The sequence below is a fragment of the Rhinocladiella mackenziei genome, assembly GCF_000835555.1.
Source record: "Rhinocladiella mackenziei CBS 650.93 unplaced genomic scaffold supercont1.3, whole genome shotgun sequence".
Classification (NCBI taxonomy): Eukaryota; Fungi; Ascomycota; class Eurotiomycetes; order Chaetothyriales; family Herpotrichiellaceae; genus Rhinocladiella; species Rhinocladiella mackenziei.
In genome coordinates this window covers 305,020-332,477 of record NW_013550602.1, presented here as the reverse complement: position 1 = coordinate 332,477, position 27,458 = coordinate 305,020, and the positions used below count along the sequence as shown (strand labels likewise).

General features: G+C 50.1%; 7 protein-coding genes across 7 annotated transcripts; 3 read left to right on the top strand and 4 right to left on the bottom strand.

Moving 5' to 3' along the window:
* Window positions 1-515: 515 nt before the first annotated feature.
* Z518_03673 (uncharacterized protein) lies at window positions 516-2,603 on the top strand (the record flags this gene model as incomplete). Its single annotated transcript, XM_013417383.1, has 5 exons — window positions 516-1,091; window positions 1,140-1,246; window positions 1,297-1,422; window positions 1,470-1,553; window positions 1,607-2,603. The coding sequence occupies 5 exons, from the start codon at window positions 516-518 to the stop codon at window positions 2,601-2,603; spliced, it is 1,890 nt and encodes a 629-aa protein (XP_013272837.1).
* Window positions 2,604-3,067: 464 nt separating this feature from the next.
* Z518_03672 (uncharacterized protein) lies at window positions 3,068-4,576 on the bottom strand (the record flags this gene model as incomplete). The annotated part of the gene is made up of 3 exons (XM_013417382.1): window positions 3,068-3,850; window positions 3,949-4,270; window positions 4,422-4,576. The coding sequence occupies 3 exons, from the start codon at window positions 4,574-4,576 to the stop codon at window positions 3,068-3,070; spliced, it is 1,260 nt and encodes a 419-aa protein (XP_013272836.1).
* A 909-nt stretch (window positions 4,577-5,485) lies between these two features.
* Window positions 5,486-8,158, bottom strand: Z518_03671 (elongation factor 2; the record flags this gene model as incomplete). Its single annotated transcript, XM_013417381.1, has 5 exons — window positions 5,486-5,496; window positions 5,549-7,793; window positions 7,844-7,958; window positions 8,006-8,084; window positions 8,140-8,158. The coding sequence occupies 5 exons, from the start codon at window positions 8,156-8,158 to the stop codon at window positions 5,486-5,488; spliced, it is 2,469 nt and encodes an 822-aa protein (XP_013272835.1).
* A 2,022-nt stretch (window positions 8,159-10,180) lies between these two features.
* Window positions 10,181-12,174, bottom strand: Z518_03670 (uncharacterized protein; the record flags this gene model as incomplete). Its single annotated transcript, XM_013417380.1, has 3 exons — window positions 10,181-10,789; window positions 10,843-12,022; window positions 12,071-12,174. 3 exons carry the CDS (start codon window positions 12,172-12,174, stop codon window positions 10,181-10,183), a joined length of 1,893 nt encoding a protein of 630 aa, XP_013272834.1.
* Window positions 12,175-12,624: 450 nt separating this feature from the next.
* On the top strand, window positions 12,625-22,389 carry Z518_03669 (uncharacterized protein; the record flags this gene model as incomplete). The annotated part of the gene is made up of 2 exons (XM_013417379.1): window positions 12,625-12,683; window positions 12,732-22,389. The coding sequence occupies 2 exons, from the start codon at window positions 12,625-12,627 to the stop codon at window positions 22,387-22,389; spliced, it is 9,717 nt and encodes a 3,238-aa protein (XP_013272833.1).
* A 618-nt stretch (window positions 22,390-23,007) lies between these two features.
* On the bottom strand, window positions 23,008-24,770 carry Z518_03668 (uncharacterized protein; the record flags this gene model as incomplete). The annotated part of the gene is made up of 2 exons (XM_013417378.1): window positions 23,008-24,374; window positions 24,437-24,770. The coding sequence occupies 2 exons, from the start codon at window positions 24,768-24,770 to the stop codon at window positions 23,008-23,010; spliced, it is 1,701 nt and encodes a 566-aa protein (XP_013272832.1).
* A 1,449-nt stretch (window positions 24,771-26,219) lies between these two features.
* Window positions 26,220-27,070, top strand: Z518_03667 (uncharacterized protein; the record flags this gene model as incomplete). The annotated part of the gene is made up of 3 exons (XM_013417377.1): window positions 26,220-26,351; window positions 26,412-26,736; window positions 26,793-27,070. The coding sequence occupies 3 exons, from the start codon at window positions 26,220-26,222 to the stop codon at window positions 27,068-27,070; spliced, it is 735 nt and encodes a 244-aa protein (XP_013272831.1).
* Window positions 27,071-27,458: the final 388 nt, after the last annotated feature.

The window sequence follows — 27,458 nt, the reverse complement described above, 5'->3', positions numbered from 1 at the left end:
ATAAGCTCATGGTAAGGGCGCTGCTGATGAAACAGTACATAAAACTCTTTCTGTGCCGCGATCAAAGAGTTGATGATGAGATTTCCATGAGGAATGATAACGACTTCCAGCTGCTCAAGTGAGCGGAGCGCGATATCTTCTTTGACATTTCTGACTTCTCATCCACCTCTACGCGTCCAGACACCTCTCTATCTCAACACGCTTCAAGCACATTGCCTGGCCATCATCCCCTTCTCCTCCTCCTCCTCCTCCTCCTCCCCTCTCCTTTGACTCACGTTGCCTTATACCTTCCTCCCTCCTTCCCATCTTCGTGCAACCTCGTCCAGCCTTACCACGCTCTCTCTTGGGCTTCTGAACTACACAAGTCGCGAACCAGCCTCATCGCGCGCTCGTCTTGCTTCACCCATCTCTTCCGCAACTCATCTCCTTTTCCTAGTCCTCCCTGCATCCTATCGACATTTGATTCTCATCCCCATTCCAAAGTTCTGATCAAAGTTCGCTACCCGCTGGTACGGATGGCTTCATCATCTCCTCCATGCACCGGCACCCAACCTCGGGATGTTGATAATGTCGATCGCGGTGTTACTGGAAATCCAGCACCCTTTGCAGATGGCTACGATATGGCTCTCAGATTCAACACCGACGGCCTCGGCCTCACATACATCGGCATTGTCATAGCATGGACTTGCCTCTTACTCCCAACAGCAATCTGTCTCCTACGAAATCGACATATTCCTTATCTACGCATCCGGAACATGCCTTTGGCAATCAGCGCTGTCGCTACTCTCCATGTGTACTGGGTCTTGTGTATGATTGCTTACGTTCTCAATGGGTACTTCCCTTGTTCCACCGAGTACTGGGTAATGAGCATCTACCTTCCCTTGGGTATCGCCCTTTTCCATGCCACGAATTCTCAGCTGCTTTCTGTCGCTACAGCACAGAAACGATATGCCCAAGGTAACCTTCTTGTGGAACCAAGACCGAAATCCAATCCCAAGCTACGGGGCTGGCGCAAATGGTGGGAAAAACTCAAGGCGTATAATGCTACAAAGAACACGATGGCATGGATCGGGATTGGCATGCTTTTTCAAGTAAGTGACGTCCGTCCATCAAATGAAATGGACACTGACACCCGCAAGATATTCTTTGCCTTGATCGTTTTCCTCGTATCCAGGAAATTTCATCCCGGTTTCGGTACCACGGGGCACGAGGTAACAAGATCAGGTTGCCGAAGAGGATGGGAATGGTGAGGCTTCTTTCAATCACTCTGGCTTTCATGTATTCACGATTTTCTAGGTGGCCTTCAATCATGTGGCAAATCTTCTGGGCCTGGATTTACGCCCCAATCCTTCTTTGGAGAGTCCGAGGCATTCGCGATGTTCATGGATGGCGCTCACAGACCATCGCTTGCATTGTTGCTGGGTATGAGTGCCTCAGGCTCGTGATTGAAGTATCATTGACCATCTCAGACTTCCTGCCTCACCAATGTGGTTGATTGCGTTATATGCCCGCGGCATGAGGCCGGTGAACAAGTATTTTGTGCCTCCCTTGTGGTAAGCTTTTCTCGAAAGCCATTCCACTGATAAGTTTCACTCACACCATGGAGGTTTTCGGCGTCTATCGTGATCATGCAAGCCTCCGTTGTGTTTGTCCCTTTCTTTCAAATTTTCAAGAATCGAAAACTCGAGACCGAAACACGCGAAATTATTGCCGAATGGGAAGAAAGACAGAAATCTGATGGATCGCTCGCATCAGGCTCGACAAAACCCGCAGCTCGGTCGAGGTATTCAACACGTAGCTCGGTCAAGAGTGCCAATCTTCAGCATGGAGAGATTTACACGATGAGCGCTCTCGAGAAAACGTTGCGGCTCAATCCCACTCCCCTGCTCATGTTCTCTGCATTAAGAGATTTCTCTGGAGAGAATATTAGCTTCTTAATTCATGTGCGAGAATGGAAGGCCAACTGGGGGTCCAGAACTCCCAAATCGGGATTGTTGCGCAAAAAAGAACCTGTCAAACCTCATGACCAAGCCTTGATCCGACATCAATTCAAACAAGCTGTTGGGATCTATTCTTCTTTTGTCAGCTTGAAATACTCGGACTTCCCGATTAATATCTCGTCAGCGCACCTTCGGGAGCTTGAAGCCATATTCGAACAATATGCGGCCTTGGTCTGCGGAGAACCATCTTCAAATGCTGCCACACCTTTCGAAAATCAGTGGTCTTCGACAGTCTCAGAAGACTTGGAGAGTCAAACTGGCAAAGACCAGCTTTCGGTTGTGTCGATTGTTATCGGAGAAGGTCGAAGAGACGAATTGATACCTGACTCTAATCGAACTCGACAATTGCAAGAACTCAAGATGACCAATTTCGGCGAGAGACTGCCTGCAAGCATTGTTATTCCTGACACTTTTGATCCTACGGTCTTCGACAAGGCGGAACTCAGTATCAAAGAATTAGTTTTAACGAATACGTGGGCAAAATTCGTCAAAGCTGGATTTGCGCAGAATACCGTCAAGTGGAGCTTTGCGGCTCAATTTCAGGCGACAATTGATGCTTGTCGACAGAAATTTCCCAAATTTGTGCGCGGATTACGGAAGTAAGAAATCCTTCCTTTTTTTTTTTTTTTTAAAACACTAGCAGGATTATCTATCAGATGTTTCAAGTGTGGAGGAAAGCGGATAACTTCGGATTTGGGGTGGGAAAGTTTTCAAAATGTTACGAATGTGTTTGCTCATGATCCAGAGAGTTTCAGGATTGCTCGGAGATGACCCTCGCGGGAGACGAAAATAAGCTGAAGGAATCTGAATCGGGTCACAGTGATTAAGAGTTAGGGAGGTGGTCAATTCGATACTGCAAATATTCTGATATTGTATTACGCAACTCCATGCGATCTGTACCGCTTCTAATCCCGTATTTCCCAGACTTGCCCCGTAGAAGACTGGCTTAAGCTTGTGGCTTGAAGGAATTCTTCAATTGCCACCGCTGGGTAGCACCAAAAGGGGTACTGGCTCAGACCTTGATCTGGCCTACTGCATCCCGCATTTGCTTTTCATGAGTTCAGAATTTACCCAACCCCGTGTTGATGCTGGCTCACTTCACCAGCTTTCCTCCCAATGAACCACCAACAAGGCGTAAAAATGCCCTCTCTGCCGCCCTCAGCGGCACTGTCGACACAGTACGCAAGGGTCGTCATGGCATCACAGACACCGTTTTCCGCGATTCCCACGCGTTCAAAGACCCATAGCACGGCGTAGCAGATGCGTCGCGGCCACATGGACATCTTCCACACCGTGAACCAGTCGCCCCATGTCGTGGCGTGGTGCGTTTCCCCTCCCAATGGCCAGTACCAGGGCCGGTGGGCAGGGGCATGGAGCGGCATTGGTTTTGAGAGCCATGGTGCGGTTTGGAAATCTGGCGAGGACGAGGGAGACGTTGAAGATGAGGATGACAGCCTGGAAAGAAAGGGGATCAAGGCCGGTGATTGCAGTGTCGCTTCATCTTTGTCCTCTTTTCCTCTAGTATTTGCCCTGGCTAGATGTGCGAAATGATTGGCATAGTCTTCGTCATGGAGGATCTCGAAGCCGGCGCCTCGCATGGCGGCCCGCGCCTGTTCACTTGTATGCACATTCGGCAGCGCGTTGCCGCGCTCCAGCCTGTTACGGATGCTGACATGGTTTGGGTTCGAAAGGTCGAATTGCGGTGTCATGACCCATTCACTAAGGCCAAAAATCGCACCCGGCTTCAGCACGCGGGCAATCCCAGTATATACGGCTAGGAGCGACGGGGCGTGGACAGTCGCCTCGATCGCATAGGCGGCGTCGAAGGTTGAAGAGGCAAAAGGGAGGTGCTGGACATGGTGGTTCGTGAGACATTCATCCAGAATTACTGTGTAGGTGGGTGCAAAGACGGGGAAGAGCCGAAAGAAGACGTCCGAGTTCAACTCACCAGGAAATTACCCTTTATGAACGTACACTTGTCACTCAACCCTCCCTGTGCGGTGAGTTGTATCGCACGATCGACTTGATATTGGTTGATAGTGATTCCGACGACCTCGCAGCCGATGAATTTCGCAATCTCCCGTGCTGGGCCACCGATTCCGCAGCCCACGTCCAGAACTTTCATGCCAGCTTTCAGGCCCATGAGCATTGCGAACCGGTGTTCGTAAAAGGTCATGGCTGACTGGATTGTGTCATTGGGCGCAAACGGTGTGTAGTGGAAATGCGTGCTCCAGCCATTCTCGTACGCAGCACTGGCAAAGTTGTAGTATCTGTCTCCGCAAGAGTTGGGTTTCGGTTAGCAGTTCATAAGACTTCTTTCTAGAGAAGATTTTTTTGGCAGATGGATTTGAAAAGCCATTAGAGGGCAAGAGATTTGGATGTGGTTGGGTGGTGTCGTCTACATAATGGAACAGAACTTACGAATCGGCAAGATCAGCTGCATTTGCCTGCCTTTTCTTCCGCCGGTCGTCGGCGACGGTGGCTTGGTCGTCATTCTTGCCGAAGTGTGAGGTATATGTGCCCACGATTTTGGCAAAGTCGCCCTTTTTCTGCGCAACCTTTGGTGGCGGGGTCATGGTTGGATTCGGCGATGCTTCGCTCAGGTTACTTCGCTGAGGGGATATAAGTCCAGACGAAATGAAAACAGAAGGCATCTCAGCATAAGTGGTTTTTCGGTCGGTGGGCGGGTGGGAAGGCCGTGAGTAAGGAGGAATGCTCCTATTGTCACCGAAGGACAATAGTAAGCAGCCACGTGGGGTGGACAAAGAGATGATTCTCGAGAGAACATCATCAAAGTATTTCCGTAAGGAAATACATAAGAGCACCGGAGCTGATGTTTTTTATTGATTACCTAACCGAACGCGTCGATGGGATGTGATAGCATGGAGCTTGAAAAGGTCCTATTTCGACCAAAAGATACGCGGCATTCATACATGACGATGAATGATTCGATCCACTTAAAGAATATGTACTCCCAAAGGCAGTTTGGAGGCGCGGTGAGCAGAAGCGACGACAACAAGGGCGAAGATAGGAATGAGAGGAAGATGACCAGGCTCCGGGCGAACATGTCGCCAGAAGCCCTGCTACAGTCACGTGTCAGCTCCTTTTCCGCAACGGTCCCATCCCCCAGTCCATTTCATCAATGTGTCAGTCGTTGTCTACGTGCAACTGTTTTGGTTTTCTATCTGTGCACTTGGCGGAGGGTAAGGAATTGTCTAACAACATGCCAGGGGAGAGTTGACAACATCCTTTTCTTCAAGAGGTTTTGGCCACAGCAAGAACATGGAGCCACTGGTCCTGCTCGCCTTTGCCATGTGCCCCATGGGTTCAGCAGCATTTCCAGATCCACGTATATGGTTCAAGACTGTCATTGCCTCCCAAAATTGCCTTTGGCGCCACTATGCAATGCTTCATGACCGTAAACTCGTGCATGCAATTCGTGAAAAGCAATCGTCTTGTCTAACAATGTCTGCAGGGTGGGTGTTCTACAACTTGTCTGTTCAACGAGTTAGTATGATCCCAATGTAGGATAACCAGTAATGACGTACCGTAGTAGTTGTCATATCCTGGAACTTGTGGTTTGAGACCCTTTCTCGTACGCATGGTCTCAACAACTTTGCCGGGCATAGTGTTGGAATCGAGTGGTGAGCCGCCAGGAAGGATCTGCCAGTGATCGAAGACGGATTGAGGGAAGGCTTGACCACTGGTGGCAGCACGTAGATCAGCGTTGAAACCGAAGGACTCCATGACAGGGAGATAGGCCTTGACCGTGAACAGAGGAGTTCCCACACGTTGTTCCTCAGAGAAGACATGACCTCTCCTACGAGTCAACACGCCATAGATACCCCCCATGGCTTGTTCGGGAACTTGGATTTCGACCAGATAGACCGGTTCCTGGATACCAGGTTCAGCCAGGAGAGTGGCAGCATACAGCACTCGTCTCGCAGTGGGGATAATCTGACCGCCACCACGGTGGATAGCATCAGCATGCAAAGTGACGTCCATGATGTTGAATCGGATAGATCGCATGGGCTCTTCCGCAATAGGTCCTTCACGAGAGGCCCATTGAAAACCCGAGACGAAGGAATCCTTGATTTCGTTGAGGTATTGCACCGCCTTGGTCTGGTCAACCAACAAGTTGGCACCGGTAGTGTCAGGACCGAAGGCCCAGATCTTTCGAGCATCGGTGACATCCCAGCCGTGTTCATCGGCAAGGACGCGTGCACGGGCCTTGAAATCGTCACGAGGGTTGATCTTGCCGCCTTCAATATCTTTGGAGACCTCCTCACCCAGAGGTTCGGCGACAACGTAGAGACGGTTGTGCTTGTTAGGTGATTTAGAAAGCGCGGTCATACTCGAAGTGCCACCCACAGTTTCGCGATATGAGACGACTGGGTCGTTGATCTTGAGAGGCACACCGGCGTGGTCTTCTTCCAAATCTTTCAAGCAGATTTCCAAGTGAAGCTCACCGGCGCCTGCAACAATGTGCTCACCGGACTCGTTGATGGAAGTCAAGACACACGGATCCGACTTCGACAGTCGCTTAAGACCTTCGACAAGTTTAGGCAAGTCGTTGGCGTTCTTGACTTCGACTGAACGCTGGACGACGGGGGAAACAGAGAACTTCATGACCTTCAAGTTGTGAGCGGTCTCAGAGGTGGTGAGAGTACCGGACTTGAGCAAGAACTGGTCGATGCCGACCAGGCCGATGATGTTACCAGCGGGCATATCGTCGATAGGCTCGACCGTACGACCCATCATGAGAACCGTGCGTTGAATTGACTTGATGAAGAGATCTTCCTTCTTGCCGGGGACATAGTTGGGTCCCTGGATACGGACCTTCAAGCCAGAGCGGACAGTACCGGCGAAGACACGGCCGAAGGCGTAGAAACGGCCCTTGTCAGACGTCGGCACCATCTTGGAGACATAAAGCATGAGATCGGCCTTGGGATCACAATCGCGGATAGCAATGCAGGCGGGGTCATCAGCGGGACCTTCATACAAAGTCTCGGCTCGGTATTTCTGGGCCGTGACCGGGGACGGCAAATGGATGACCATCATTTCGAGGAGAGCATCAGCGGCTGGCAAGAATTTTCGCATGGCCGCCTTGAGGACACCTTTGCCGGGGAGTTCTCTCTCTTCACTGGTGATTTTGATATCCAATTTGGAGCAGAGGGTGACAAGCTCATCGATCTTGCCCTTCATGAAGGCATCGAAGATCTTGAAGATCGGGTCGAGGATAAACTGGTTGAAGGCGCGCTCAAGAGTCTTGCCCTCGTGCTCAGCCGTCTTGGTCCACTTCTTGGTCTTAGGGTTGAAGTAGTTGTCGCCCCAGAGGCGTTCCATCATCTTGGCCTTGTCGACACCGAATTTCTTAGCGTATCTGACGGCAAACTGTCGGATCGTGAAAGCCCAACCGTGGAGGCCCGAGCCGAATGCAACCGTGCCCTTTTCTGGGAAGACCTGGACATCACCGAGGGCCTTGTCGAAGTAGGTGGAGATGATGACGTTCACCGACTCAACAGTTCTGAGGAAAGATTGGTAGAGATCCTCCTTCTCGACTTGCAATTCAAGAAGAGCACGGTCGACTTTGTTGATGATAACGACTGGCTTGATGCGTTCACCGAGAGCTTGTCGAAGTACCGTCTCGGTCTGCACGCAGACACCTTCGACGGTGTCGACGACGACCAAGGCACCGTCAGTGACTCGAAGGGCGGCCGTGACTTCCGAAGAGAAATCGACGTGACCAGGGGAATCGATCAAGTTGATCAAGAATTCATTTCCATCTACTTTCTACGACCACGTCAGCCTTTGGCGGATCACATCGAATTTTCGATTCTCACCTGAGGGATATCCTTGAGGTCTTCCTCGTTTGGCAAATGGGCATACAAAGAGATGGCGGTAGACTTGATTGTAATGCCTCGCTCTTGCTCATCCTTTCGCGTATCGGTAAATCGTCTGCGCATGTTACTATCTCCTCCCATTCATCTCGATATAGGACGTACGCTTCGCCGGCTTTGGCTGCTGAGATGATACCGGCTCGCTGGACGAGGGAATCGGTCAAGGTTGACTTTCCGTGGTCCACTGCGCCCTCGGTCAGTTCGGATACTTTCTGGCTGATCGCTCGACGTTGACGAACCATGTGCAATGACCGACATATTTCGAATATTAGCCGGTCTGTCCATTAAGGACCTTATTTCCTCGATCGTAAAGCTGTGTAGACATTCCTGTCAGTTATAGAGTCCAAGGTATGGGCGTCGTTGTCAAATGCTGGTCGGAGGCATTGGGATAGGATCCGGGCCTTTCTGGATGACGACGACGATATTCCTCCTCTTTCCCAGGATAGAACGATAGCGCATAGCCAGGAGAGACAAATGCGATAGAGGGTGGACATACTTGACCATGTTGTCGGTGTTTGTCTGGTTTCTTGCCTTTGAGGCGGGGTAGGACGCTCTCTTGAGCTTTGTGCAAAGGGATGCAGAATCGAGGGCTCGCTCGACCTGCTCAGATGCCTGCGTTGTCGTCGCAGACGAGGTGGAGACGATGAAAGAAAGCTTCTGGGCTGACAACGAGTACGTCGAGAACTCGAAGAGATTGGTAAGGTGGAGGAGGAGTGTGCAGAGAATTTTGGTAAAAGGCTATCCAGAGGGTGGTGCGGCGGGCTTGGCGGGGCAAGTATGCAGCACGGCAGATCATACAGACCATAAAGCATATTCCAATAACCGGCCCTGATATATACAGCGTCATTCTTTCAAACAAATGAGTCACAGCCAGCGGTTCTAACCAGTACTAGGCGTTGAATTGAATCACGAAGAGAGAATGGCCATCTGCTTACAGACATGTCTAGAAGAAATGCATGGGTACATTCCGCAAACGCCAGAGGAACACGTCCGTCAGCCACCATCATCAGGCCATTGGCCTTCTTGAGACTCGGCTAAAAGAATTGAAGATTCTACCGCTCTGAGACTCAGTGCTCCCTTCGGAACACTGACTCAGTTCTTGAACGACTCACTATTCGCGACCAAATATTGCCCCCAAATCGGATAGCCTTGTCGGCTGAAGCGGAGATACCAAACGTTATTTCCGTTCATGTATCGGGGCCCCTCGTTGATCCATCAGATGCCTTGGACTACCCAGCAACGTCGAATTTCAGATAGCAAGTGCCAATCCCGGGCCATGTGCTTAACATACGAATTGGCGTTGATTATCAAACAATGTACCAAGAAGAACGCGCATTGTTCGATATATTCGTCAAGGACGTCGAGGAATACATGATTGGAAGTCTTGGATCTCTAAGATGAGGAATTCTTGCTTTTCGTTGACAAAAGGATGAACATCACGAAGTCGTTGAGCATGTAAAAGCGCTGCGATCACCTTCTACAGAAGCCAGACTCGCGATATTTTAAATGAATAATGTTTGGCTGGGACCGTGCTTCGTCTATTGATGCGGTTCTGAGAGATCTGTGCCAGACACTGGCCGAAACGGAAGAAAAGGTAGCCCTGTCTAGCCGCAAAGGAAAGAGGAAGTGGAGCACTAGAAAGTTCAGAAACGACAAGATCCACCAGGACAACCTCAAATACGAAGGCACAGTTAGTTGGCTCGTCATCACGGGCATCAACCAAATCAGATTGAAGACTGTTACATCTCATGTACTGGTATTGCGGTGCCATCACTTGCCCGACATGAAAGTGCTTGCTCCGTATCGATACTTTTGATGACACTCCTTCTGTTTTGGCTACAGGTTCTGCAGCTAACATGTATTGACCCATAACTGGGGTCCATTTCATACTGGATAGCCCGGTTTACGTTCCTCGGCGGGGTGGTTATTGCCCGGAATGAAAGTTAGCAATACCCGAAGATGGTAGACATGGAGGATGATATGACCAACAAGGCCTGGAACATACACGATTTTCAATCTGGGAACTTTGATCCATGGTGGTAGAAACATTTGATTTGACCGGTTTTGACCAACCCGCTTGAACGCTCTCATCATTTGTCCACAATGCAAGGACATTTCACCCAATAGCCGGAACTCCAGACTCGATTTCCCATACGTACGACAAGTTGAGGCGGAAGATTTGGGGAGGCCCGCTGGAAAGATGGTACACGAAAACTGGCAGAACAATTGGCTTCGTAGGAATGAAGAAGGAAAATGAAAAAAAGGAAAAAAGCCGGCGATTCAGCCTTGACCCCATACATTGTCCTCTTCAATCAGGCTGCCGTACCTACCCTCACCACCATTCTGACTTGAGCCCTGACCTCCGTCTTCAGGGGAATTATCATCCTCTTCGTCATTGACTGCATGCTCTGCCAGTGGATGCTTCGCGGGGATCTTGCTAGGATCCCAACCTTCACGAATATCCTGGCCTTCTGGGGCTTCTTCATCGATACTATACGTACGGGCGAAGTGCCGCGGTAGGTTTTGATTCCAAGCATTACCACCCTCTTTTCTTGCGCGGACTCGCTCCGCTTCTTCTGCTTCAGTGTCTTCAACCACGAGGTCCACAAGCTGACTTCGGTCGGAATTCCCTGAGGCAGACTCTGAGTGCTCACATTTCCGCTTGGCTTCGATAGAGCTGTGCTGTCGAGGCTGACCCGAAGAGTCCTGGGATGGTGAGGTACTTCGGTTCTTGCCCTTTTGGATACTATGTTTGATTTCACTGCGTCGCCGCGACCGGTTGTCGCGAGTCGGTTGGAAGACGTTGCGGTTCGTGGAGGGAGTCAGAAGAGCTGGGTTCCGACGGAGCCAGTCTTCGCGTCGTGCTTGGTGTGCCGTTATCACGGGGTACTGCGGAGGCGTTAATTTGAAATACAAGAAGGTCGTGGAATGATATAACCTACGTTCCAATCGCCAAACTCTAAAGCTCGCGCATTGGTATACAATCTTTCGTCTTCGGCGTCAATTCCCATCTCCCAGTCGGGTTCTGCGGCTCGGTAATCATGAGCTTTGCCTCTTGATTCGGGTGCAAGAGGTCTCGACGATCCATCTTTCCGTAGTAAAGGAGTTCGGCTGCTAGGTGGTTGTGGCTTCGGGATCCAATACTTTCCTTTGCCTCCTCTTTCATATCTCATGCCATCCATCATTCTTGCAACCCGTGAACGCGACTCCTCGTGCGCGATAACATTATCTCCAGAGTCAAAAGTCCGGTAATCATATTGCTTTCCCCGGAACGTCTCCTTTGTGTCTTCAATCAAATCTCGGGGTCCAAACGCGTCCCTCAATGCGTACTTCACTGGCATACGAGCTGCCGAAATGGTATCGTCCGCGTAGTCATGCCACGAGAAGGCATACCAATGTGCAACAGCAAATATGGGCATTTCAAAGCAAATCAACGCGTCCTGAATGGCAGCAGCCAAGTTGTCTTCGGTATACCCTGGTACGTCGTTGGGAATAGCACCAAGGAATTGGAGAATCGACAGAAAGAAACCTTGCCAGTATGAGGCAAAGATGATGAGCTTGATACACAAGAATTTGGGCATTGGACGGAAGGGCTTGAGGTCCTGATGCGTACACACCCAGAACATTGCCAACGAGTACAAGCTCAACGTCACGCTGATGTTGTACAAAAGGCCTATCCAAAAATATCCCGAGGTGAGTCCAATGTAGCCTTCTTGATATGTGCCTGTGAGTTTGAGAATGATCGTGGCCACACTGAGTATCGGTTTGAGCCAGGCATATTGCAAGATGCCTCTCTTGATGGCGAGGAATGTATGCGGATCGGAGAGATCGACTTTTGAGAAGTAGAGGTTTATCGGCCAAGGGTGCGAAACGGGGGTTCTCCCATGCATCATGATGATGAGGGAACGCTCGCCCCCCAGGAAATTGACGAGGAGTTGTAGAAATGTGTATATGGTGAGTGCCTCATAGATATCTCGAAGAGGGTCGAGGTAGAATGCGGCTTTTAAAGAAACGATCGAGGCCCATGATGAAGCCGCATATATTGGAACCATGAGAAGGATTCGAACGACATATCGTTGAAGCAGCGGCTTTCTGTAGTTCTTGGACTGCAGCCATATCGATCTGTTTCTTCGTTAATATGGATCCTGTTCGCTGTGCAGAGACACATACAATAATGATATAAGAGTAGCGACAAGTGAAGCCACTCCCGCCAGAATAACTGTCACGCTTGTGAGCTTGCCACCTGTTCCGCCGCTACTTGATATAGTTATCATCGTGAAGGACCCTGTCCTTGATCGATGGCGCCTGCAGCGAGGGAATTCCGGCTGCGCAAGTTACCAATGTGTGGAGTCGTTCATTGTTCCCACAATCGTTTGAATCAATCGAGGATCCTATGGAAACGCGAAATCCAGCAGATCCAGAATGGTGTTGTGAACAGGAAAGGACTGTTGCCTGTGCATGCACATGAAGTTGAACGCGACCAGGAAAATGACGGCAGCGATCAAATTTCCAAGGAGTCGAGTTTCTGCGGGGGGAATCCGCCCACACTACACAACGACGATCGCAATCTGCACTTTCTTCCACCTCTACCAGTTCACGTTTGAGGAAACCAGTTTTTCTGGGTTGGCCATGCGGACGTCCTGAGAACAATGTTTTCAATCTACCCCACCAATGATTCTCTCGAACCATGAACGAGACTCCTCGAGAAGACTGCCGAGTCAACAATGTCGGATTTAGATGACCTCGTTGGACAGCCGATCTCGACGAATTCTGCGTTCAATTGGTAAATCAATCACCCTCTTCTTCCTAGATATGTATTGACCTTTCCAAGGACGTGGTTCATAGAACTCGTCACCTGTTCCTGCCTGTCGCTCTTCTTCCTTTTCTACTTCAATCGGCTATTTGCAACTCTGGTCTCCTACGGCCTGAGAGCGTTTACGTGGCATAAATACCGTGTATGGATAGATATACAGTCTCTCCAGCTATCGTTCCTGGCTGGGAGAATATTCTTCAAAGGCCTTCGTTATCATGCTGAGAATGAAACTGTCTTGATTCAGAATGGCTATATTACCTGGCGGTATTGGCAACGGACATCACGCCAAGTTGATCTCACCTCTCTTCAAGGGCCTGAAGAAGAAAATTTGAAGGAGAAACAAGGATCGATTATAGATGGTTCTGACGAGTCCGAACCACCAGTACAAGACCAAGAGCTCGGGCGTGCGAAAAGGGCGGACACCTCGGAAGCCCGACTATCCATTAACGTGTCGGGCCTGGAATGGTTTGTGTACAACCGAACGCCGGTGTACGATGCTATCGTGAAGGAGGAGGTGCTACACGAATCCAAGGGGAGTAGCTCGAGGGCATATACCCGTGGCCATGAGTCTGAACCATCATCTGGAAGACTTCATCATCGCAAGGAGAAGACAAGATCGTTGTCCAAGGATGCTTCTACCAGTGGCGCCTCCGCCAGCGGGATCCCTACTCAGAAGTCGGATCGAAATCTTGCTTCAGGAGAGCTTCCTGCTCCTCTTACAAGAGCCGAGACAGACACCAGTGCTGTCACAGAAATTGACGAGCTTGCGGCTGATGTCTCATCTTTCTACTCCCTTATCCTGCGAACGCTCCCCGTTGCAATTGAATGCTCTAAAGGTGCCATTACTCTTGGAAACGAAAACACAAGAGCCATTGTTGTGGCCACTTTTACCTCTGCCAAGGGTCATATTGATGCCGCTGCTGCAGGTCCGTCCGACATATTTCGACAAATTTTCGATTTCGACATCGATCATCCTAAAGTTGAGATGAAACCTAATCCTGATTTTCGTAGATCTCAGCTTGCCGCTGCCGAAAGAATCATATCTGCTGCAGAGTCCACAACACACGCACATCATTGGTGGCATGTCGAACTTGGGTTGAGTCGAAGAATAGGCAAAGTTTTCCGTCGCATGAGGCATTTACTTCCGGGTCTGCGAAGTTCGCGAGGTTCATTGAGAACTACTGCGTCTCACAACGGTGAGACCAAGTCTCACTACATGTACGATGAATTCCAAGAAGAAAATAGGTCGTGGCATGGTCTTGGCCGGTATAAGGATGAGGATGAACGAGATGATCACGAGGGATGGATCCATGTGGACTATGCGAGGTTCTCTCAAATTCTCGACTGCCCAGCAATTCATTTGAACTTCTACTGGGATATTCCTGGGAAGGTTACAGAAGAACACGCCAGTCTCGGAGGGAATTCAGATGATGAGGGGATTAATATGTCGACTCCTCCCGCATATGGTCTAGATCTGACTGTAAAAGGCGGTTACGTCAACTATGGACCTTGGGCAGACCGGCTTCGAGTTGAACTTCAAGCCGCATTTTTCCCAAATCCGTACCAGTCGGCGTTGCCTGCATCCACCCTCAAAGTCGGAGACTCACGACAAAGCACGGTAATGACAATTCGCGTTGACCTTGAGGATGAAGTCAGCCTGCGGGTGCCCACGAGAGAAAGTTCAAAAGATTGGCAGTGGAGAGGACGAGCATACACGGTCAAAGAGGCTGCTGCGATGCGCAAGCAACGAGAAAAGCGGCATTTCCGTTTCCGCCGGTCCCAGAAGACCAAACTGGGCCCTGATGTCCGACCGTTTGGATGGCTGACCGTATCAGCAGGAAAAGATTCCACAGTTCGGTATGATATGGACATGGTTGCTCGAGAAGATGGATACCGAAATCAACTGAGACTTGACCTCAAAGAGACGAAGGCCACTTCCAGTGTCAATCATGCCTTGCTCTGGCGTTGTCGCTCACAAAAAGTATTGTGCAATCTATCGAATCCTCTGGGATGGAATAACCTTCATACTTGGATCTTTGACGTCGAGAACGACTCTATGGAAATGTTTCTTTTGAGGGACCACATGTTCCTGCTGACGGACTTGATAAGCGACTTCACGGCTGGACAAAAGCCCGATTATATGACCTTCGTCCCTTTCCTTTACCAACTACATCTGACGTTTCCAGACCTGAAACTCTACCTCAATGCAAACGACTACAACATCATTGACAACCCTTGCGACCTGGAGGAGAACGCATTCCTGGTCCTGGGATTTCAACAACTCGATGGCAACGTGGACATTCCCATGCAATTCTTTTCTCCCCGTCAAAACAGCGTCAGATTTGTAGCCGAAGGCCACAATGCATCCTTGGAGTTGGCTACGCCTCTGTGGAACACACTGAATACCCTGGCTGAGGACACGACAATGGCTACTCTGAAGCGGCTCAATCTGGAAGGGTCCTTCAACTATTATCCTCGTGTATCTCCAAGCTTGACTGACTCCTTATTTATGACTATTACTGGATATGCTCCGAAATTCTTTCTGCATGGCTACTTGATTCGTTACTTCATGAACGTCAAGGAGAACTACTTTGGAGAGTATCTGCATTTTCGAACTTTGGAGGAGTACCAAGACATGCTTGCAGGCAATGACATTCATGGAACACGCCCTGGAACGAAAAAAGAAAATGATCTCGATGTCATTCTCACTGTGCGGGCAGATAGTTCCTGCGTGCTCATGCCAGCTAATATCTATTCACGGAGAGAAAATCTTCGGATAGACATCCTACTTACTGAGGCAGATATGCGATTCACCAATTACTACATGGACTTGCAGGTCAGCTCAAGTCCGTTGGAAGTGTCGATCGAATCGACACCTACCAACGAAAATGGCACTTCTAGCGATATCACAAATTGCCAGCTTTTCATTGACGGAGCCGAGGTGTACGGCCATCGACTTTTTGGAGCACCCCCCATGGAGCCCACATATGCCGGTAACTGGGATATCAATATGGGGGCAACTACTGGCGAGTGTTCTTCCAATTTTGTCCAGACACTGATCAATGCAATAATGGCGTTTATCTACACCCTGGACGACTATGAAAATGCTCTCCCAGAATTCAAAAAGTCAGTCGCCCATGACGTTACGTTCCTCAGGGCCCATGTCGCTGGCTTGCGTGTCTGGCTTGTGGCAGGGGGTGCTGCGTTCCTGGTCGAACTCTCCGAATCCGATGTCTCATTCGGTGACTGGGCTGACTCCAACTTTGCGAAGACTTTGAGAGCCAGCGTACCACGGATACTGGTTGCAGCTGTGGATCACAAATGTGCTCTCCGACATCACGAGCGAGGATCAGGAGCCATTGAAACATTTGCCTGTTTTCAGACATGCCTACGTGTGGGAAGACTAGACAAAACAGACGATCTTTCACACACCAGAGCTCTACAACAGCAGCATATACGATATCATGATCAGCGTACTCACCGTGCACAATGGCTTTTGGGAGCTCAAAAGCAATATCCGATAAATCACAAAAAGCCTGATTGGGCTCGTGAACCGCCCGCCATGCCAGTACCTGCCATGCCCGCACCAATTGGTCGGGTTGAGAAAACTTCTTTCCCGGAAATCAGAGATCGGAAAGGTCGCAGACGAGGTCCCGACCGGAAGAGCTCCTTTTTGTCATCCTCTTCCATGTTAAGAGGACCATCGTCAGAGAACAACAATGCAGTTGGACGATCACGTCGACCACCAGACAGAGATATTTACCAATCATCACCTCATATGACATCCCTGGCACCGCCATCTGACTGGTCCAGTGAGCATCCTAACGGCCACAACAGACGATTTACTTCTGGAGAGCGAGATTCACATCCAGCACTAGTTACCTTTGCTAGTCCCTGGGCGCCTCCGCATTTTTCACTATATGAGGTCCAACCGGATACTAGAAACATGCCACGGTTATCAAGTTCGCCAGGTCGCCGAGCTCCCAAGCTGACGCCACAGGACAGCCACGCAACTGATTCCAAGACGGATGAATTCGAGAATACTCCTCATGAGGGCATCATATTCATGGTCGAAAATGGTCTAACTGGTTTCTGCACCCCTGCCTTGTTCCTTTCGATAGGAGAACTGATAAAGGAATTGAACATGGACCAAGCCATAGATCAACTGGACAAGGTGCAAATCACTGTAATGAAAAGAATTATGGAGACCCAAAGGCACGAGGGCCAAGGCCACGTTATGGACTTCGCAGTTCAGGTGCCCCTTGCACATGTGAGATTGATTAATAGCCTTCAAGGCGAGAGGGGCTCCCAACCGCCTTCGCATGATCAGTATGATGTCAAACTTGTCAGCACTCAAGTGATATTTCGCAACGTTCATCCGCAGACTGAGGCTCGATTCGACAAAATTCTGCCCTATGACCGGCTGGTGTATGGTTCAGTCGAGAACTTGACCGTTTCCACCCAAGCTGATGAGTTTAGCTCTGGAAAGGCTGCAGCCCAAGCCGAAGTTTCTCTCTCAAGTCTCGGCTTCTGGTTATATCTGAAAGAAGAGATCAATTCAAGATTGCAGTTAAGCGATTTCGATGTCGTTCTGTGGGCAGAAAATTTGGCTTGCATGGCTGGTCTAATACAGAGAACCGTCTCGATGATTGATCGCATTGCCGATGCCATCACAGAGGTGGATCAGAGTTACAAATCAAGGCATCTCATATATCATCTCACCCAGGCGGGATCTTCAGTCTCTGATCCAATTTTCTTGACCAAGCCTTCTTACGTTCTGAGAAGCGCCGACAAGCACGTTCGTCTAACTGATTCCTGGAAGATCATATCTCGACTCCGACATATCTTCTCTACCCTAGAGAAGGAGAATGGATGCGAGGCTTTCACCAAGTGCGACTGCAAGAATCTCGAATTGAAAGATCCAGCTCGTCAGCAGGTCCTGTCCTCCTTTGAACAATGGCGAGGGTGGGATTATGCTCGTGACAAAGTTCCGATTATGAGCACCTTGTTTGAGAATCATAGTGTTCGAACGCCTGAAATATTTGAATCCAAACTTGCGACACAAGCAGAGATTGTCATTGGCAAAGTTGGAATTATATTGGATCCGGGGCCACGGCAGAGCGATTTTGCTCTCCTGGGTCTTGATTTCAACGTCACCATACGCCCAACGAATGCCTCGTCAAGGGCTGACAGCATCAACCAGAAAGTCATTCTGCAAGCTTATCTAGCGGATACTTCGTTCCATCTCAATTGGGCTTTGGTTGAGCTAGTCCGCCAGGTTATAGAACTTGGCAATCCTCTTGCAGTCCGGCCAACAAAGACCGATTCGGTTGATGAAGTCAAGTCAGACCACTCCGCAGCAAGGAGATCATTCACCGTTGCCGTAGGGAGCGATGCCGCATCTATATTCCTCACGACATACAATCTCAACCTCAAGTGGGGAGCCGAGAGCTTTCGAAGTGCGGTTTCATTCGATGTGGGAGGCTCTGGACCTACCATTTCCTCCTTCACAGTCGCGGCAAATACTGCTATGGCTAAATTTAAAGGTCACTCACGCACTCTATTGATGTGGCGACTTCGCTCGCCGAAACTATACGGTTCAGTCTGGCCGCAATTTCCTGCCGGGTCTCCTCAGCAAAAGACCGTGGTTCAACTGTGCGCAGCATCTCACAGGTTCCGATTTGAGATGAAGGAAGATCCTGTCAATTTACTTACGGTTGTGGATTCCGTTATTCAAGATGAAGTTCTTGAAATTACAAAGCTTATTGACCAGGTCCCGAGTGACGGTGACAAATCGGCTGGACAAACTCCCACGTCGAGCGATAGATCGGACCTCGATCTTCATGTCGCTATGTTCTTGGACGACTATAGACTGAATTTGACCGTGGTCCCTTCTCTACATTATGCAATATCGGGAAATGTTGCCAGGACTTCAATCCTGCCAAGCAAAGATGGTGGCTTTGACATCAATTTCGACATCAAAGAGCATGAGCATTCATTTGAAGTCCCTCAGGGGGATTCCAGGGGCAACATGTCCATTCTGCAGATGCCTCCTATCAATGGGCGTCTATCAGTGCGCCAAACGTCCTGTGTGATAGCTGTCCGTGCTCGCACGACGGTAGAACAAATAAATCTCGAAGCCGCAGGTGTCAGGGCTTGCTTTGATGCACTAAATCAACCCGGTGTGATACAATTGATACCAAATGTGAAGAAAGCCGTCCAGCTGGTGCAATCATCTCTGGATCACATTAATGGTGACAAGCCCAAGGCTCGAAAAGCCCAGTCAAGTGGAACTACGCTTCTGCTTCGCTTTGCGATTCACGGGACACTGGCCGGGATCAAAGTACACTTCAGTGCTCCAACTGTTCGCGATGACCAGAACTATCGTGCCGACGTGGAACTCAAGCTCGAAGGAACTTCACTGTTTATCCACAATGAGACAGAAAACCCTGACTCGATTCACGAGCAGCCTCAATTCATCCTCAACTCACAAGGGATTGGCCTAGGTGTCTATCGAACCACCGAGTACGACAAAGTAAACCTTGGTAAAATCTTAATTGGTCTCAAGGCATCAGGGAAGACAGAAATCGAAGGGAAAGGTGGCAAAGTACAGGTCTACAGAGCGTGGAGTGATGGAATCATGGTTGATCTTTTTGAGGAAACTGCTACGCTTGCCGTCGACGTCGCAGCCTTCTTACAAGAACGGATCAAAACCATCAAACTTGCTGACGATGAAGACAACATTCGGCAACTTCGAAGAATGACGGCTGCTGGTATAACAGATCGCTTGAAGCCGAAAGAACCGATAGAGGCCGCTCTCGAAGTTGCGTCGACCGCCGAGTCAACCTCCTCAGCTATTTATGATTCTACATATGCTCTCGACCTCGAGAACATTCGCGTCCGGTGGAATCTGACAAGAAGTTCTCTACTATCTCCCACACGCGAGCTAGAAGATCTAGTGTTCTCTATTCGCAAGGTCGACTTTCAGACCAGGCAAGAAGGCACTGCTCGTCTTTCAATCCTGGATACACAACTGCAGATTGTACCACAATCTCAGTCAGAGCATCCCACAGAACGAGCAGCCAATTCCGCTCTTCTTCCCCAAGTTGTTTTCGGGACTGCCTATCTCTCTACCCAACACGATCGTCGTTTCGCATTCCAAGCGAAAGGGAAGGCGTTGGACCTGCGACTTGCTGCTGACTTTGTCATCCCAGCACACGCCCTGCAGAAGTCGCTTGCCAGTGCCAGTGGTGAGCTGCGTAACGCCAAAACTTTCTGCGGGACCAGTCCACAAACGCCTCAAGCGGCCGGTGTCGGTCTCTTGAGCGGCAAACGACTGGCATCGCTTCTCGTAGACGCAGACTTTGCCGGTGCTGTGGTACATATCAGTCCTCGAGCAGAAATGCAACACCAAAGCTCGGTGTTTGGATTTTTGAAAGGTAAGAAACGATCTCGTGCGGGTCGATACGGGCAAGCTGTTCAAGGGGACGGTGTTTCTTCGGCCGTACTACAAGCTCCTGGTGTCGCTCTCAAAGTTGAGTACAAGGACAATGGGCTGGATGATCCTTCGTTGAGCACGGAAGTCAAAGTTGCGGCCTCTTCCAACACCCTCTATCCCACGGTTGTGCCTCTGATACTAGAGATATCGGCCAGCATCAAGGAAATCTTGGGTGATGAGAAGATTGGGGACGGCGAACCTCAACCAGAAACCAGCCACTATCTGTCGGATGCCACTATCAACCATGCAAGTCCGACCGCCATCTTGGGACGTTGCAAACTGAATGGAGGCCTTTACATCCAGCGACAGGAGTTTAGTCTTAGCTGCCAACCTATCGCAAGGGTTGCTGCCACTGCAAGGTTTGCGGACATTTTCGTCACGGTCAATACGGTGTCAGCGCCTGACCAAGAGCGCTTCTTCGCGATTCTGACGACATCCAACAAACTGGAGGCGTCAGTTCAACATGTTTATTCCCGAGAATCTACAGCCAGTTTTGAAGTAGATTCCATCGTCATGTCCTTGATGAACAGCAAACACGTCAGCGCCACAACGGGCATTTCGGCCATTCTAAATATCAGTCCTTTGAAAACCGACATCAACGCAAAACAACTGCAGGACTTTCTTCTTTTCCGCGAGATTTGGTACCCGGCTGAGCTACGCGGGGCCTCTAAGCCCAGTGCCCCTGTCAGCACGATGCAAGAGCAGCAAGCATATGCAATGCAGCGTTACCAAGAGCTTTCTGCGAAAGGTACACTGCCGTGGCATGCCATCATATCTACCGAAGAAATCAAGCTACAGGTAGACCTTGGGCAAGGCTTAGGCAAGTCGTGCTTCACGATCTCCAAACTATGGGCATCATCCAAGAAGAACAATGATTCAGAACAAAATCTGTGCATCGGATTTGACAGAGTGGGCATTGACAGCACCGGGAGAATGAGTGGGTTTATTGAGCTAGAAAACATGCATGCTCGAACATCCATCAGATGGCCGGAAGATGTTACGGCGAAGTCGCATGCCCCCTTGGTCCAGGCATCCATCGGATTCGAGCACCTGCGAGTGAAGGCCGCCTTCGATTACCAGCCGTTTGCTGTTGCCGATATCTCGTCGTTCGAATTCCTGATGTACAATGTCCGCCAAGGTCACGGAAACGATACGGATCGACTTGTGGGCATCGTCGACGGGGGCAAAGTGCAAGTATTCTGCACCACTGCAACTGCAGCACAAGGCTTAGCGCTCGTACAAGCATTTGAGAGGTTGGTACAAGAGAAGCAAGAGGCATATGAGACAGCACTACATGATTTGGACAAGTTCCTGCGACGAAAATCTTTCTTCCCGTCGAACAACTGGACTGCACCGCCGCCTGACCCTCAACTCAAGGAGAAATCTACGACGAAAGGTGCATTTGCCCTGCACACGGACGTTGTCGTGACCCTTCAAGAAGTAGATATCGGTGCCTTTCCCAACACGTTCTTTGACAACCAGATTCTCAAAGTGGAAGCCACTGAAGTGCAAGCACGATTTGCGGTGGCGACGACAGAAGGAAAGACTCACAGTGGATTGGGAATGAGTCTCGGCCAAGTCCGAGTGGCTCTCTCAAACGTGAACCGAGCCACCACCCAGGCCTTAATTGAGGTGTCTGTTCCTGATGTGATCGAAAGGGCGACTACGTCTCGTGGAGGCACAATCATGAAAGTCCCGCGACTTGTTTCGTCGATGGAAACCTGGCAAGTGGCAGATTCCAACACCATCAAATACACGTTCCGAAGCACATTCGAGGGTAAAGTGGACGTGGGATGGAACTATGCGCGAATCAGCTTCATCCGCGGCATGTGGCAAACGCATTCGCAGGCCTTAGCCCAACGACTCGGAAAACCTCTACCGCCGTCCGCAGTCAAAATCACGGCAGAGCCCCAGGGCGACGGCGAGAGCGGCGGACAAGAAAAGATCACTGCTGTTGTCAATGTTCCACAGTCCAAGTTTACTTATGTTGCACTAGAGCCTCCTATCATTGATACGCCTCAGCTTCGTGATATGGGCGAAGCCACGCCGCCGCTAGAGTGGATCGGTTTGCACAGGGACAAGCTTCCAGAGGCGACGCATTCGATTGTGATTGTCTCACTGCTGGAAATTGCGAGGGAAGTGGAAGATGCTTATGCCAGGATCCTTGGAGCGAGTTGAGTTTTGGTCTGTACAGGGTAATGAGAGCATAGCGTGGGCTTTGGAATTGGGTTCACTAGGGACTTGAAAAGTAATCAAAAATACGTGTAGATTGTAATAAATAGACAAACAGTTTTAATGATGAGAGCCTATCATATATACATGTTGTAGATAATAGGACATGGACTTGGAGGTGGCGAGCTTTCCTTTCTGCGCCATTCCGTAAAGAGAGAAAATCTCCTGAACCAACGTCGCGGATTCCATTGTATCCTAGTTTGAAATCGGGGATGTGATCTGATTATTTTGACAGAGTTGATCCGGCGTTAGGACCGGCATGCCATCTTTCTCCTTCTTGGATATTTGTAGCTTCTCACATACTATATGTGGATTTTCCCCTGACTTTTTTCCCTACGTACTCTCCGTACAGATAATAGTCGCCGTCTTTTCTGGCGAGCACTCAAAAGCGAACCCAAAGCTAGCCTATCAGATGCAACCATTTGTAGCCTTGAGATATAACAAAGTTCGCACTGCTTTGTTCCAATTCCGTCTTCGTTCTATGTCCCGGATCTCAACCTTAACCGTGATCATCGAAGGCTGAACATTTCAACTCTTCTTTGATCGTAGTTTCGTGTGACCAAATCACACTTTATCGGCAGGAAGGGTGTCCTGCTCGTCTTCATCTGAGAAAGCAAAATGAGAATGCTTGCGAATAGATGCACCTTTGAAGTAGAACACATAAGGAATTAAGCAGCATGCCAGAGCAATGAATGCCAGTAGTGAACTGGCCCACTGATATCCCAGTGTGTCGTACATTTGATTAGTGAAAAGAACGACGCTAGCACCCCAAAAGCTTCGAATGCAGGTCTTGGCGGCGAGAGCACTCGCTGCTTGGTGCTGGTAGGTGTCGACGAGATAATTGTTCGCCGAGTTGTATAGGAAGATAAATCCGAAGCCCACGGGGAAGCCACCCATCATCGGCCCCCAATAAGAGATCTCGGGGTAAGAAGTCCATCCGAAGATAAACAGGCCAACGGGGATGAACCAGCAGGAAAACATCATAGGGATGAGGCGGGCCTCAGCGGGAGGTTTGCCGTCGGGGGCCTTCGAGCAGAGATATAGGTAGTGCTTGTTGACGAAGGGGGACAACGCGGCGGAGAGAACGACACCGATCGCCAGAGGGATGAACATGAGACCTGTGCTACCTTCGCTCCAGCCTTTGCCATTGACATAGACGATGGGGTAGGCGACAAAGAACATGTACAAAAGGCCGTACAGAACTGACATGTACAAGGAGATCAGCAGGACGATGGGCTCGAGGAACAGCAGCTGGAGAGGTCGGATGAGGAAGATTCGCAGTTGTTCGCCGAAAGGTCGGGCGTCGAGGTCCTTCTCAGTCACGTAAATGTTATCGCCGGTCTCCTGGCGGAGTTTCTTGGCTCGTCGGTCCAGGATGACGGGCGCGAATGTCTCGGGAATAGTGAAGGTGAGGAACATCCAGCAGACACCGGTCATGATGAGCTGGATCCAGTACAGCCATCTCCAGCCAGAGGCGTCTCCGAGAAAGCCTCCTGCTAGAGGGCCGATGGCAGGGCCAATAAAAGGAGCCGCACTGAAGAAGGCCATGGGAACACCTCGCTCTTCGTTCTTCCATAGGTCTGCCAGTGTGCCGCCGACCAGGGTCATAGGAGCAGAAAAGGCAATGCCGTCAATCAGTCGACAGACAAGTAATGTGCCGATATTTTGGGCAACAGCGCAGGGGATCTCAAAGATGGCTGCGATAGCGATAGTGATGATATAAACAGGTTGGCGACCGTACATTTCCGACAATGGCGCGAATGCCATGGGCCCAACTCCAAAACCTATAACGAACATGGTGATGGTGAGGAGCGCGACCTCCTCAGACACATGGAACTCCTCTGAGACACCTTCCAAGTCTGCTGTAATCACGGCACTGTTGAACGCGACGACGAAGCAAGTGAAGGCGACGACCATGGTACACCACCATTCTGAAGAACTTGGTTAGTTCATTTGGACAAGTGTTTGGGGACAGTGTGGAGGTATGACATACTATAGGGCTTGGTCCAGTTCTTGGGATTCTCTGGATCGTTGAGTTTGAATGTGACCAACTCGTGATCTTCAACTCTGCCACTTATTTTGGATACCGTCCTCTTTGGTATGACACCTGTGGCTGTCTCAGTGAGATACTCTTGCATATCAGCCTCGTCGCTGAGGATGTCGTAGGGCAGGTCCAAGACATCCGAGGCATCTTGGGTCGGTCTTGTCTCGTATCGTTCGAGTGTTCGACGGGTTGATGTTCGGGTCAAGCGAGTGTCATGCTTTTCGAGGCTATGGCGAGGAGTATCGTGCTCTGCCATGTAGGGATCCGAAGAACGGCTAGCCATCGTGGGAAAGGGTGTAAATTAATCGTTTGAAGAACTAACGAAGCTGAGAGGAGAGAAGTACAGCAAAAAAGAGACAGAGTAGGCTCTGGCCCGTTTGGAGCGAAAACGCAGAGAAAGTAAACTGCTGGATCAATTAAGGGGAAGTCATAACTTCGGAGAGGAGGACTTGTTTTATATCACATCTTGAGGAGAAGTCGGACTTCTCTTCTCGTACAAAACTAACCAGTCACCTCAGACCTGATCCACTGGCTGTTACCTCGTACATGCCGCGCCATATTAAAGAAAAGAAAAAAACGGGTCTTGGACATCAAATTGAACTATTTGCCTCAATTCGGACTGGGAGACGAGATGTGTTTTGGTGCTTTGGTGATGGTCTCGGCCAATGTAGTCGCGAGTAACAGCGAGAAGAATTGTTTTCAGGGCCTGGCGGCTTAAACAGAGGTAATCGAGGCCAATCACAGGGCATACTAACATTAAGCATAATCCGAGCAAAGGAAGAGTCGGCAAGGCAAAGCCGCAAGGTTGTTGCAGATGTTTGATAATGAAGGCTGAAGTTGGCTAGACGAGGTCATGGCAGTGGAGAAAAAAAGATGCGGAATGCGAGGCCGACGTTGAGCGCAGACAATCCCGAGTCACGGTTTCCGAGAAATCGCCGCCAAATCTGTCAAACTCGCCAAGCCGCCAAGAGAAATTCCGTTCACGGAATTATTCTCCATCACAGCTGCTCTGATTGGTCAAAGTGCCCAAATCAAGCAGCCTTGCGAGCTTTCGCCGACTCAGGCTGTGACAAAGGGCATAGATATGCGCCAAAGTGAGACCACGGTTGCCAGAGAGGCTCACGCAAAAAGGTGTTGCGCTCTCTCTGATTATGTTGACTCAACATGGTAGTGATCAAATGGCTGTGGGTTGGTTCCCCTGGAACAAAAATGCGATAGGCTATTTAGTCAACTGGGAATGTCCCCTACTAGTGCAGCACCTGTATACGTTGATATTTTTGCGACCTATCACATTTCACTTTCTGTCCTCCCTCGAGATCCGGGGGGGTTCTCAGGCCAAAACGAATCAACGTGACGTGCCGTGTACCCCAGGGATCTCAAACAATTGGTGAGCAGCGCTATACATACCTATTACTTCGAATGAGATACTCCTTGTCTTCCGAAAGTACCGTCCGGCTTCTCCCAAATGGACTTTTAACTGCTGCGGCAGAAGGAGGCGGGCCCTCAGAGATCAACGGCTGTGGCTGTGGTATGAGATCATTTTTTCCTCTGCCCCGCGTGGCTCAGGATGACTAAGGTCATAGGAACGCAGGACAACATGACACGCACCCCATGCTTGAATCCACCCATCCGCCTGATCTCTTGAAAACATTCGCCCGCCTCCCTGTCTTTCCTTCTTTATCAGTTCTCTCGTATCATTGCACTTACGCAAAATCTAACTGCGCACGCCAACATGGCAGACTCCTACAACCCCAACGGATATCCACCACCGGGAAACGGGCGTAGTAACTATCCGCCTCCCCCGCAACCCTCGGGATACGATGGTCAACAAGGTGGCCAAGGTTATGGTTCCCCAGCTCCACCAGTAAGGCACCTTTCCTCAGATGTGTGTGCGATTTTCTCTTTCCCGCTGACTTGGGCCTAGAGTTCGTATGGAGGGTATCAGCCTCCTCGCGAGGACCAGTACAGATATTCGCCCCGCTCCTCTGGTATGCAAGTAAGCAAGTACGCCGGCGACAACGACTACGAGTATCGCGAACGTCGCAACTCGGGCCCATATGCTGCTAGCCAGTATCGCGGAAGTGAGACAGGATATTATTCCCAGTACGATGATCGCACTAGCTCTCGAGGATCGAGACGGGAGAGAGAAAGGTCAAGAGAACAATCCAGAGAGCGTGGAGAAAAGCATGGCCATCATGAGGCCGAGAAATCTGTCGGGGCCACCCTTCTTGGTGGCGCTGTTGGTGGATGTAAGTCCACACAACCTTACACCCGAAAGTGTGGCTTGCATAACTAATGGCGGCAGGGGCGGGCCACGAACTTGGCCAGAGCAACAGCCTCGTAACAGTTGCTGGGGCGCTCGCGGGCGCATATGCCGGACACAAGTTGGAAGAAAAGCGTGAAAAGAAGAAGAGAGACAAGGAGCGCCGAGAGAGTGGGAGTATGGGATATGGAGGTTACTATGACGATGCACGTCGTAGTAGCCGAAGTACTTCTCGCAGAAGATCAAGAAGCCGGAGGAGCGAAAGTAGCAGCAGCCGTTCCAGCGATGAGGACAGGCACAGACATCGCCATCGCTACTAATCGGCCTCTCAGAGTCACAGCGGCGGATGTTTTAACGATTTTGGATTGACGAGGACGGACTCAAACATTTTCATCTCTCACGACGATAGACCGGACCGATATTTGCTTTTGGGGCTTTTGGACCCTCTTTCATGATGTAGTTCTTTATGATATGACACGCAATGAGAATTTATCATGTCCGTTTCAAGCTCTTTCTCTTGAAGGCTGGAAGGTGGGTCTGTCATGATCAAGCATAGTGTTGACAGGCAAGACTCCTCCAGCTATCTGGGGAAATAGGGTGTGGCGAGACCGTAGGATCCGCAGCACGCTCGACGGCATCTTGCATTCTGGCGCCCAGAGAACCTGCCAGTGAGTTGACCTTGTGGAGAGGGGGAAATCTGGAGGATGC